Source organism: Scardinius erythrophthalmus, assembly GCF_964197995.2.
Source record: "Scardinius erythrophthalmus genome assembly, chromosome: 18".
Taxonomy (NCBI): Eukaryota; Metazoa; Chordata; class Actinopteri; order Cypriniformes; family Leuciscidae; genus Scardinius; species Scardinius erythrophthalmus.
In genome coordinates this window covers 13,388,912-13,401,198 of record NC_138238.1, presented here as the reverse complement: position 1 = coordinate 13,401,198, position 12,287 = coordinate 13,388,912, and the positions used below count along the sequence as shown (strand labels likewise).

The following is a 12,287-nucleotide window of genomic DNA, read 5'->3' as shown; positions in this document are numbered from 1 at the left end:
AGATAGCTTTTCTTTGCCCTTTTTGGACAGAAAGATGTTTGGGGGGTATTTAGTAGAATATGGTGATGGTCTTATTTTCATTTTTGATTTGTCTATTCTAATTTGTTACATTCCTTATGTTCCCTTGTAATTCCACATTGTTTTACTTGAAAGATTGAAACAAAAATGTAAGTTGAATAAAAAGACCAAAAAATACACTAATTGTTGATGTCATCTTAAATTATTCAAATTGTAAATCATTTTAATCGTGATTTTATTGTTCAACAAGGAGACTTTGGAATTGGGTCATTTACAATGGATGTAAAGGTTGTGATTGTAAAAGTGCAGAATTGCCTCAGTAGATTTGAGTTAAAGTCCCTCAAGCCAATTAGCCACGTCTACTTTAATCTGCTAGTTCCTTTTCAATCCTTAAAACCGTTTTTTTTTTTGTTTTTTTTTTTTTTTTGTGGTGGTTGTTTTGTTTGTATGTTTGTTTTTTGTGGTGTCGTTGAAATAGTAACCGTTAATATCAATGATATAAAAAATAAATTAGCATCACCAGAGTGAGATCCAATCAGAGATCAAGTATTTGCAAACGTGAATTGAGATTGGACATCTCTGTTCCCTTGACCTCGTGCTCTCATTTCGTTTCGAGAGCACTTGGCAACATTGTAAGCATGAGAAAATCCAATGGCATTTCCTTTTGAACAACCAATAAAATCCGCGATACCACTGGCCCCCTCTGAAACCACTGTGCATTTCTGACAAAAACAGCAACAGGTACGTACTTTAATTCCACCGGACCCATTGAGTTTATTACCTGTATTCATTTAAGAATATTAGCCAGCTAGCTGGCTAACCTGCTTTTGAAACGCGTTCTGTTGCCATGGCAATTGTACAGGGAAAGTCGTGCGCAGACTTTCATCGCAAGGGAATCAAGTACGCCATTATTTTGGTTTAGCCTGACTTGTAAAAAGGTAGTTTAATAATATTTTTGTGTTGTGATTAGTTAGATATAATGCCCTAAAGTAGTTTAGATTGTTTAAATTTGTTACAGTTTGAGTGTTACTGAAATGTCAGAGTAACGTTAATTTAGGGTGAACTGGAAAAATTATTGTGATCGCTTTTTGTTTCTTGAAATGTAACTACAGCATCTGTTCTTCATGTGATAATTCACACTTTTTAAAATCTTATTTCTTAAAACGGAGCAATTTGATTTATTTAAGAAACTCAGTAATACTTATGAGTTTAAATTGATGTCCTTATATTACATAAACTTGCCATCTTATTTCAAAGACTTTATTGTTGCAAATCCCAGTATAGTGTAACCAACAGCTTATTTTTACATATGAAATATTTGTTCCAGGAACCAAGCACTTATCTCATCACATTTGACATGTAGGGATTGTCTTTCCTCTCTGATTCTTGCTCGCCTCCTGGCCTTCATTTTCATGTTCATGTATCAGGTTTAGGTCTCTTGTGTTTCTAATAGGTCACTTGATCTTAAGGTTTCAGTGTGTCAGTATGTAAGTATATCCAAGTTGAGCCACCCATCACAGAAGAGGTGAATTTGTTCCTTTTTGTCAGGGATTTACGTGCCAGTACCCACTCCCAGAGGACAGCTCGAAGCGGGGATGATGATAGCCTTCTACTGGACAGCTAAAGCCAAGTGGTGTGTCTGTGGACAGGAGACTTTTACGTCTTAGAGGCCTGTGAGCTGAAGAGATCAGGTTGGCGTAAGTGTTGAATCGGATAGAAAAATGTGTAGATTTTATTTGATAAATTGGTAGTTTTACATATTTCATTTGATCGATAGTTTCAAAAAGCCATTGTTTTCCTTCCACCTATTTTCTTGTAAACCTTTGACGGATCATGGTGAAATGTTTCTCCTTTAAAAAAAAGTTCTCACTGAATAAATATTATCTGTCTAATAAGTTCGTAGGCCATTTCATTTGAGCTCAGGACCAAGGGGTCATGGTCAGGATGAATTCTCTAGATCAGAATACAGTTACCTCAGGAGTCTGACCTTCTTTCCCTCTGCTGACTGACACTTGCATACAGAAGCACCTTTAACTTCAGTTGGACTGCAGTGATGTCGCTTTGTGCATGCTGTTTTTTTGTTTTTGTTTTTTGTAAGTCACCATGAAATCAATTGCCAATTCTTGTTTCTAGTGTTTATTTTAAATGATTTATCTTTGCACGTCATCATTTTTTTAATTTATGTGCTCTCATAATCTTAAATCAAAATAATTTCCCCTCCCTTATGCAGCGACTCTTCGCTGATGATGAGTTACTGGCATGAGGGTGGCAAGACCTGTCACTCACATGAAGTAAAAACTCAGTTAATTTTCTCCATATGGTCCGGAAGCCGTCAGCCCACATTATTTCAGACTATTTTTAAAATAATGGTGATTAACAGTGGAATTACTGGTGAAAAACTACATCAATCAAAATGATGTACAGAAAATTACACCAATCAGAGAGTAAGAAAAAAACGACATGCTCCAAAATAGCTCTTTAGCTCCGCCCACTCCCATGAAGCACTGCAAATGACGTCGATCTCTCTACGCTCTCGAAATACTGAAATGTTATCAATGCATATTTTGCAATAAACTTAAAATATAATGTTTAGACATATAATCAATTGTAAATGACTAGATTTCTCCATCATTTTTAATTTGATTATACTGTTCGCAGTGCTTCATGGGATTGTAGTTCTTTCCCTCACTAAAACCGTTAGGTACACAGTCTTGTAACTTTGTCTTTTGTATCTTTTTTTTTTTTTTGCATCAAATTGCTTTAAAGTTTGTAGTGTTGTGATTCACCTTATAGCTGCTTGGCTTGGTTCATGGCTTATAACTCTTTAACAAAGACTATTTTAAATCCCTTCAGAAAAAAATTAATGAAAAAAATACTTCTGGAACCAGCGGCGCTAAAAAAGGAGGTTGGGCACCGTTGCACTTTTATAGCAAAGACAAAAAAACAATAAATTCCCAATGGATAAAGTCAAGTCCTGCCCTATATTTTTTCTTGTTCATGAAGAATTTGGATTACGTCACAATAAGGAAAAGCCTTTGCAACTTTCATTTCATTCTGACTTTAATATTAATGATATACATTTATTGGACCCATTGAAATGGTTAAATACTGAAAATATGGTTCAGCTTAAATATTAAAGGGATAGTTCACCCAAAAATGAAAATTCTGTCATCATTTACTCACCCTCAAGTTGTTCCAAACCTGTATGAGTTTCTTTGTTCTGCTGAACACAAAGGAAGATATTTGGAAGAATGTTTGTAATCAACAGATCTCGGTCCCCATTGACTTCCATAGTAGGAAAAATATATACTATGGTAGTCAATGGGGACCGAGATCTGTTTGGTTACAAACATTCTTCCAAATATCTTCCTTTGTGTTCAGCAGAACAAAGAAACTCATACAGGTTTGGAACAACTTGAGGGTGAGTAAACAATGATAGAATTTTCATTTTTGGGTGAACTATCCCTTTAAGTGACCTCAATCATGTTGTTGACAGGTGGGGTACTCAACTATGGAGAGAAACGGGGACAGAAACATGATGCTAAGCCTTAGTATTTTGCCCTTTACAACTTAGCACACTACCGATAGGGTTGATTAAGTTTCACATTGGGGATGTGACATCACGCAGCAATATTAGATCTTTTAGCTCATAAGTTCTTAAATAGCTGTTTCACTAAATCTCTCAGCCCTCGCTCAGTCTTCATCAAAGTTTTATGTGTGTTCTCAGAATGGAGACACCAGCGGAGCACTCAGTGAGTGAAGTGTGCAGGCGTGAGTCTGATCCAGGGGTGGAGGGAGAAGGCTGGGGAAGTGACACTCAAGCAGAGCCCTGTAACACGCCAATCCCTCTGCCTGCAGAGAGCAAGAAGAAAAAGAGAAAGAAGAAGTAAGCCATTTCTATGTTATGGTATTTATATATACCACCGATCAAAAGGTTGGGGTCTGGATCCTTTAGAAATCTTTCTAATTAACTGAAGCTTATTTTTTTTGTGTGTGAATCTGAGATACTTTTTATTGTCACTCTTTACTGCCGCTTTTGATCAATTTAATGCATTCTTGTTGAATAAAAGTGTGATTTTTTTTAAAAACAATCTTACTGACTTGAAAACATTTGGACGTTAGTGTGCATAAGATTTTAAATCATTAACATTAGTTAATACATTTGGTAACACAAACTAACACTGAACAATACTTGTACATAATTGATTAATCTAGGTTAATGTTAGTTTCAGCATATACATTTTTAACAATTCAAGTTGTATAAATTAACATTAGAAAATGTATAATGACCACCACCTAGTCCCGGATAAGTGGCAAGAAAATCAAGTAATTCATTAATTCATAATAATGAGAAAACATGAATTAACAATGAATGAACTTTAGATTTTTTTTAATCATTAAATACAGTAAAAATGTTGATCATCACTTAGTTCTTGATCAATTGCATTACCCAGTGTTAATAAATGGAATCTTATTTAGTTGTATTTATCACCTTAAATTATCAATAACTATGAGCAATATTTGTAGGTAAGGGACCTTTGAACAAGATTATTGTAATGAAATGTGTAAAAACGGTTGTGTAAAAGTTAAAAAGGGAGCTTTTCAATCCCTGAACAATGCACAGGTCTGTCTCTTTGTCCTCTTCCTCTTTTTCAGATGACTGTGGATAAATCTCACGAACTGCAAATATGAAAGTGGTGGGTTTTTTACTCCAAACATTTGTCGATATAGTCTCAAAATGTACTGTATTAATAAAGCCTTGAGTATACGTTTGTTTATCCAATGGCATGGGTTTTTTTTTTAAGTGCGTCGTGCTGCTCGCAGATATGGGCTACGCGAGGCTGCAGAAGGAGAAGACTGGACCCTGTTTTGGACCGACTGCTCTGTCTCACTAGACAGGGTCATGGATATGAAGCGTTACCAGGTGTTTGCTGTCAAACATCATTCTTCTCTTGTTTACTGTCCTGTTCGTTGTAACCCTGTGGTTAACAAGATGCTTAAATATCCCCCACTCAGAAAATCAACCATTTTCCTGGCATGAATGAAATCTGCAGGAAGGATTTACTCGCACGTAATATGAACCGTATGCTAAAACTCTTCCCGAAGGAGTACAACATCTTTCCTCGCACATGGTGCCTCCCTGCAGAGTGAGTCGATTCGAGTTCAATCATACATTCGAGTCACGATACAGATCTTTGGAAGTTTTAAAATGGAAGTTTTAATCTTTTCGCTTTCCCCACTCTCTCGATGTCCTTCAGTTATAGTGACTTCCAAGCCTACACCAGAGCCAAAAAGCACAAAACGTATATCTGCAAGCCAGACTCAGGTTGCCAAGGTCGTGGTATCTATCTTACCAAATCCAACAAGGATATTCAGCCAGGTGAACACATGATTTGCCAGGTGTATATATCCAAGGTAACAAAATGTTCATAAAGTCACAGTTACAACTCTGTCATAATACTAATATCCAATTAGATTCAAAAAAAGTTGCACTTTATTTTACAGTACGTGTACTTACAGTGTACTTACCTAAGGAAGTACTGAGTAAAATAAGGTAATTTCGTGGGTTAAGGTTAGGTTGAGGGATTGGTTCAGGGTTAGTACTAGTTATTACCCATTTAATGCAATTACTATAATAAGTACATAGTATGTACATGGGGAACAGGACTGTAAAATAAAGTGCTAACCAAAATAAATTCATTATAAATAGGCACTGATAAAATATCTTCCATTTATTTTATTTTATTTTATTTTTATTGTATAATTAATCTTTGTTTCAACAGCCGTTGATCGTTGATGGGTTCAAGTTTGACCTGCGCATTTATGTGCTATTGACCAGCTGTGACCCCTTTGGCGTCTTCATGTACAATGAGGGACTAGTCCGTTTCTGCACCACTGAATATAATGAGCCCACTGGCAGCAATTTGGTGAGGGGCTTTAAAGACAGTAAATAAACTTGAAACAGATTCATGCATTTTAGTAGTAATTATTGCTTAAAGCACACTGGTTCATAGAAGATCGATGAAAATTGCTTGTAATGAAATGCTGACTTCAAACCTGTAAAAACATGTTGCACAGCTTCAGGTTCAGGTCTTTTGTATGCATTTCGTTAAGTATAGAGCCATTTTACTCTAATACCTTTGAAGGAGAGAGAGCAAAGATGAGCATAACCAATGTCTATTGCATGTGCAGATTGATATCTAAAAGTTTTACATTTTCCTTGTCACTAACATTTAGTTATTTAAATTGAATAAAACGATTAAATCGTAAATAAAAAATAAAAAGAACTAGCTAGGTTAGCGATCCTAGGTTAGTGAACCCTGTAGATATTGCCGTAAGTACTTACTACCGTTAACACTCTCCGACAAGTGGATGCAATGAGACCTGTTTTCCTGTTTGTTCATGTGACCGTTGGCATAAAGCCTATTAGAGATCTTTATTTGCTTTTCTTTATGCAACTCTACAGGAGGATGTTTGCATGCACTTAACTAACTATGCCATCAACAAGCATAGTGAAAACTTTGTACGTGACGAAGATACCGGCAGCAAACGGTAACCTATATATTCTCACAGAATATGATTTTCTCCTGTTTTTCTTTAAAACTGTATTGGAAACCCTTTTCCCATTTTACGTCTTCATAGGAAACTCTCCAGCTTCAAAAAGCACTTGGAAGCCATGAACTATGATACTGAGAAGATGTGGAGAGACATTGAAGACGTCATCATTAAGACACTAATATCTGCTCACCCCATCCTCAAACACAATTACCACACCTGCTTCCCCAATCATGCATCTGGCAGTGCCTGTTTTGAGATCCTGGGATTTGATGTGTTACTGGACCGTCGACTTAAACCTTGGCTTCTTGAGGTTTGGGCTCCTTTTGAGGCTTATTTTGTATTTGAAGTAGTTTATACCATTTTTAATTACCTGTGACTTCATGATGTAACAAAATCTATTTGAATTGCTTTCATTCTAGCTGTATGCAATCTTTGAACCTGTGTGTTTAGGTCAACCATTCCCCTAGCTTCACCACAGACTCCCGTTTAGATCGGGAGGTGAAGGACGGTCTGTTGTATGACACTTTGGTGCTGATTAATCTGGGAGCCTGTGACCGCAGGAAGATCACAGAGGAGGAGAAGCGCCGGGTGAAAGAGAGACTCCAGCAGAACCGCTCTAGAGAGGCCAGGTACAGCAAAGACCACAGCTGCACTTAAACACAGCACTAGTTAATGGAAGCCTGTTTCCACCATGGAATAACATTTTTTAAAAAGTAGGCCTAATTGCTACTTTTGATCTCACAATTATGACTTTTTATCTCGCAATTTTGAGTTAATCTTGCAATTTCTCAGAATTGTGAGTGCAGAACACACAATTCTGACTTTATTTCTCGCAATTCCAGGTTTATGTCTCACAATATAGAGTGCAACAGTCGGGTTCCGGAAGTAAAAACATTCATTTTTTCCATAGGGAAATAGATTTTTAATTATAACGAATAACCTTTATAGACAGACCTACTGTGAGCTACGAGGTTGTTAATCCATAGTATGTGCTTCAACAGAAGAGTGATTTCAGCTTATTTTTAAAATAATCGTATTTAACAGCGTCTATCAAATGTGCCTGCACGTAGCTCATAGTCAGTCGTTTCAATTATACCAGATGACGTATGTAGAGCGACAGAAATTCGACGAGGAAGAAGATGAAATAAACTTGCCTTATAAACTACTTAGAACACTATCTAAGGCTGCATCAAAAGGTAACTTCGCGTCTGCTGCCATGTTGGATCCATAGATATAAACAAACTGCTTCGGTGTGTCGCATAGACGTCGTCATCGTCTTGCTGCTCCCTCCCCGTTCTGTGATTGGTCCCCTCGCTGAGGCGAAAATCTGGTCCATGGAATCCAGACTGCCTAGCAGCGTGAATAAAATTGTGCTGCGCGCAAGGCAGCATGGGGAAACCCAGGCTAACATTACCCATGATTCTGTACAAAAAATTACACCAATCAAGAGTCAAAATGTCTCTTTAGCTCTGTCCACTCCAATGAAGAACTGCGAATAAACTTAAAATATATTGTTTTTATACATACATGCATACATATATATATGCTTCATGGGATTGAGGGGTGTCCAAATTCATGTCGAAAAGGATCTGTCTGTATCATGAAATCTGATGTAAATTCAGAATTCCAAAGAAAAAATTTCTGATTTGCAAGATGTCAAGATCTCAAAATTGCGATAAATAAAGTCACAATTGTGACATAAAATTGTTAGATAAATAATTATGGATCTTCCTTATCAAATTAAAGACACAGAGAGTGACACTGATATCAGGAACCAAAAATGATGCAGACTCAGAAGTATAGTTCACTCAAAGTCAAATCTTTATTGAAAGCCTTCAGCTTATGTGCTACGTATGTGCGTAAGAGAAAAGGAAGAGAAAATTCACCACAACCTTGATATAGATCAGGTGTGATAAAAACAAATGAACAGAAGAAACAAAAACATCTCCATATATGGTAGATCATGCGATGCACTCATGCACAATGGAAAAACACAGAGTAAAATATGTGCAGACTTCTTTTCTTTAAAAAATCTACATGGTCTAAGTGCCAAGTGTGTTGTCTCAAAAGGAACGAGGAGATTCGTCAGTCTCAGGCTGCTAGTATGGAGCAGATGCAGAAATATGAGGCAAAAAACATGGGTGGATTCCGGCGGATCTTCCCTCGGGAAGGAGGGGAGCAATACGAAAAGTATTTTCAACACAGCAGCTCTCTCTTCCAGGAAACTGCAGCCTCCAAAGCCAGGGAGGAGTGTGCCAGGTGTGCACACACTAATTGTTGTTTTGCAGGAATACATCCAGCTAGATTTAGACAGAAAATGTTTTATTCAAAATGTGTATACTTGTAGGCAACAGCTGCAGGAGTTGCGTCTGAAGCAGGAGCAGAAAGAAAGGGAAAAGAAAGGATCACGTAAGCAGGATCTTCAAGGTGAATCTGCCGGAGAAAGAGCAAAACCAAGAAGAATTCTTCCTCCTCACCAAAACCCCAATGCAGTAAGTCATTCTCTTGTGATTATATTGTGTACTTTGATAATGCATTGTTTATTACAAGTTTCTTTGGTTGACTAAACATCGGTTCCTTTGACCTACCACTAGAGGGACCCTGGTGTCTATTTTTGATTAGCACCAAAGAACTCATGGATAATCTTATCAATTTCTTTAGCTACCAACTATGTTAGATCAGACCACAATGAGGGGAGAGACACCTGTCACTCTTGACGTAATAGAGGAAGAGGAGGCAGAGAGAGTCCGTGAACTTCACCAACGAGAGACTCTGCTGGTGAACATGGGTGTGGTTAACCAGGTGCGCCAGCTACTTCAAAGTGCCAATCATCTTACTGAACTTATCAAACACTCACATGAACAAGCCAGCTTTTCCCCATACTGCAGACATGAACACAAGGTATGTAAACAAAAAAAAGCCCATATTAAAGGGATAGGTTAACCAAAAATGAAAATACTGTTATCAGACTTACTGTATGTCGTTTGAAACCTGTATGATCTTCTTCTTTGCAATATTTTGTGAAATAAAAGTCAATGGGGTCCAGCGCAGTGTTATTTTAGTATTATTTACATTACTGTTATAGTATTTATTCATATTTTGAATACATTTTATTTTTATATTTCAATTTCAATTTAGCTTTCATTCAGTTTTAGTTTTAGTAATTTTAGTACTTCAACTTATTTCAGGTAGTTACCAGCGCAATATTTCTATATTTTTTTAAACATAGGTTTTTCATAATTTTATTTTATTTTATTTTATTTTTAGTTTAGTTTAGTTTTAGTTAACAGTAACAACACTCATCCAATGTTGTTTTGGACCCCAATGACTTTCATTGTATTCACTCTTCAAAATATCTTCTTTTGTGTTTCCACAGAAGAAAGTCAGTCATACAACTTAGTTTCTCCTCTCTGACTAGACAATATTTTAAACCACCTTTTTTGTCAGTTCTCCTGATAAATTGCCATTTCTATCCAGTTGGACTCCATTGCAGAGATCTCTTGGAGACAGAAGAACATCTGCACTATAATGCAGCAGCAGGTGTCTACAAAAGCCAAGCCCTGTCTGCAGTGTGTGCATTCCCAACCGCTGCAAAACCGAAAGCCGTGGCCCTCTCTGGACCATGGTCTGCTCCAGCCAGTCCAGACTGAACCGGGCGGTTTGGCGCACTGTGGAGCGGAAGAGATTGCGGCGTCAAATGCAGGGCGACAAGCATCTGCTGGTCTAATGAAAGCTGCTAGTGCTCAGCGGATACCTTTCACAAGTGATTAACTTTTCGAATAGTTCTCTGGCTCTTTCTCCCGTATCATAACACTAATAAGGGATTGTTCATAGAAAATACACCTCTCTTCTTTCTCTGCTTCACAGTAGGTGGGCTTTTCTCTTGGCGTCAGAGCAGTATGAGTTCCTCTTCGGCCGAGTCAAGAGCGAGAGCGTCAATGTTAGGAGTGCCTCCCCTCGTTCCAAGGCGACCACAGGGTGCCGGGATGCTCCGTGACCCCAAGTCTCTCTACGTCATTTCCATCCCTGCTCCTCTTGTCCCAAGACCACACCTCTCTCACGCCATTCGAAAGGCCCCTCGCAGAGTCCCCCCACATGAGCACAGCCACTGACGCAGGATGTAAGAGCTCATCATAACCAAGTAAATAATTACAATAAGTATAGACTAAGGAAACTGTTCAGTATGAGTCAGGAGTACAAGGTGCATGAGAAGGTGTGCATTCGCTGTCTGTATTCAATACTGGAAATGTGAAATTTCGCTCTTTGCTATTTTCAATATAGAGCAATTTCTCAGGTTTGTCAACTTTTTTTCTGTAATTCGGTTAGTTAGTCAGGAAACTTGATTTTGGACAATGCAGTGGGCTGGTGCCTGCTGTAGCCTTTTTAATGTTTTTAGCATACATTAGTTTGAAACAAGCCATAAGTGAATGATTTTAATATAATTAATGTGAATATACTTTTATACATTCTTTGATTTAACACAGCCTTTGTAAGCTATGTTCACTACTTCACGTCATACTGAGCCAATATGAATAAACATTTCAATAGAGCTTTATCGTATTTTGTTTATTAGTTCTAGCATGCCAATTCTAACTCTTAAAGGAATAGATTACCCAAAAAGTTCAATTCTGGCATCATTTACTCGCCCTCTTGTTCTTCCAAACCTGGAAACTTTTTATCTTTGTGAAACACAGATCATTTTTGTCCATACAATGGAAGTCAGTGGGTACAATGTTGTTTGGACACCAAAATTCTTCAAAATACTTTGTTCTTCAGAAGAAAGTAAGTCATACAGGTTTGGAACACCATGAAGTTGATTAACAGTTTTCATTTCGGGGTTTACTATTCCTTTAAGTTTAATTCTGTGCTGCAATTCTGCAAAACAGATTTGAGATATTTTGTTGTTAGCTAGTAGGCTAGCCTATCAGACATTCTAAATAAAAGAATTAGCTCAAGTTGAGCAGGTAAATTCTCCACTACATGTTTACCAAATCATCATTACAAAGGTTTGTATTTTTGTACAGGTTTGTGGTCATAAATAAAAAAGACACGTTAAGAGGGCAATCATACAAAATTACGGGTAATGTAACATCACACCCCGTCGACCACGAGTCAGATGCTAGCTATAGGATAGGCCTTACACTTAATAAATTAATTTATCTAAAAAGCCTTTATATTATTATTATTATTATTATTTCAGCCTTAGTCATAATTTAACAAAAAGTTTTTAAAAAATCGAATTAAATTATTACGTCTATTTCTATGTGAATGTGATTTCCCTTATCGCACGTAAAAGCAAACTGCTTGCCGAAATCATCCGTGTAATTTCATCTCATTGCTGAATACTTTAGCTTTGCATCATCCTACTTTGGAGTTAGTTTGGAGAATTATTTTAAATTATTTGATTGATTTTTTTTTTTTAAATCCTGTCTGGCATCTAAGCAATGAGTTCAGTTATGAACAGTTTCTTTATTCCTTTTTTAAATGCATTTGGACTAGCACACCAGACTAGTTCGCATTTTAGAGCTATTCTGACGTATAAGACTAATAATAATGCAATATAATATTAAAAAACACTCATTAATAATTTACTTTTGCAAATGAATTTATTATTATTAAAGAATAAGATAATATTAGGCTATTTTACAGATAAAAGCAGATAATAATAATAATAATACGGGGTTGTTTTACAGCGAAATGCGAGTTAAATG

General features: G+C 36.9%; 1 protein-coding gene across 1 annotated transcript; it reads left to right on the top strand.

The window, feature by feature from the left end:
• The first annotated feature begins 4,376 nt into the window (after positions 1-4,376).
• On the top strand, positions 4,377-11,126 carry ttll6 (tubulin tyrosine ligase-like family, member 6). Its single transcript, XM_081393142.1, has 13 exons — positions 4,377-4,715; positions 4,824-4,942; positions 5,035-5,165; positions 5,277-5,433; positions 5,802-5,945; positions 6,485-6,570; positions 6,661-6,886; positions 7,027-7,205; positions 8,647-8,835; positions 8,924-9,068; positions 9,238-9,477; positions 10,054-10,339; positions 10,444-11,126. Exons 2-13 carry the CDS (start codon positions 4,922-4,924, stop codon positions 10,686-10,688), a joined length of 2,049 nt encoding a protein of 682 aa, XP_081249268.1. The 5' UTR covers positions 4,377-4,715; positions 4,824-4,921; the 3' UTR covers positions 10,689-11,126.
• Positions 11,127-12,287: the final 1,161 nt, after the last annotated feature.

Bases quoted from the DNA above. Each gene is read 5' to 3' on its own strand.
- ttll6 (XM_081393142.1), top strand. From the start codon at position 4,922: ATGGATATGAAGCGTTACCAG. The intron at 9,478-10,053 runs GTATGTAAACAA...ATTTCTATCCAG, and splicing joins ACTGCAGACATGAACACAAG to TTGGACTCCATTGCAGAGAT. The intron at 10,340-10,443 runs GTGATTAACTTT...TCTGCTTCACAG, and splicing joins TCAGCGGATACCTTTCACAA to TAGGTGGGCTTTTCTCTTGG.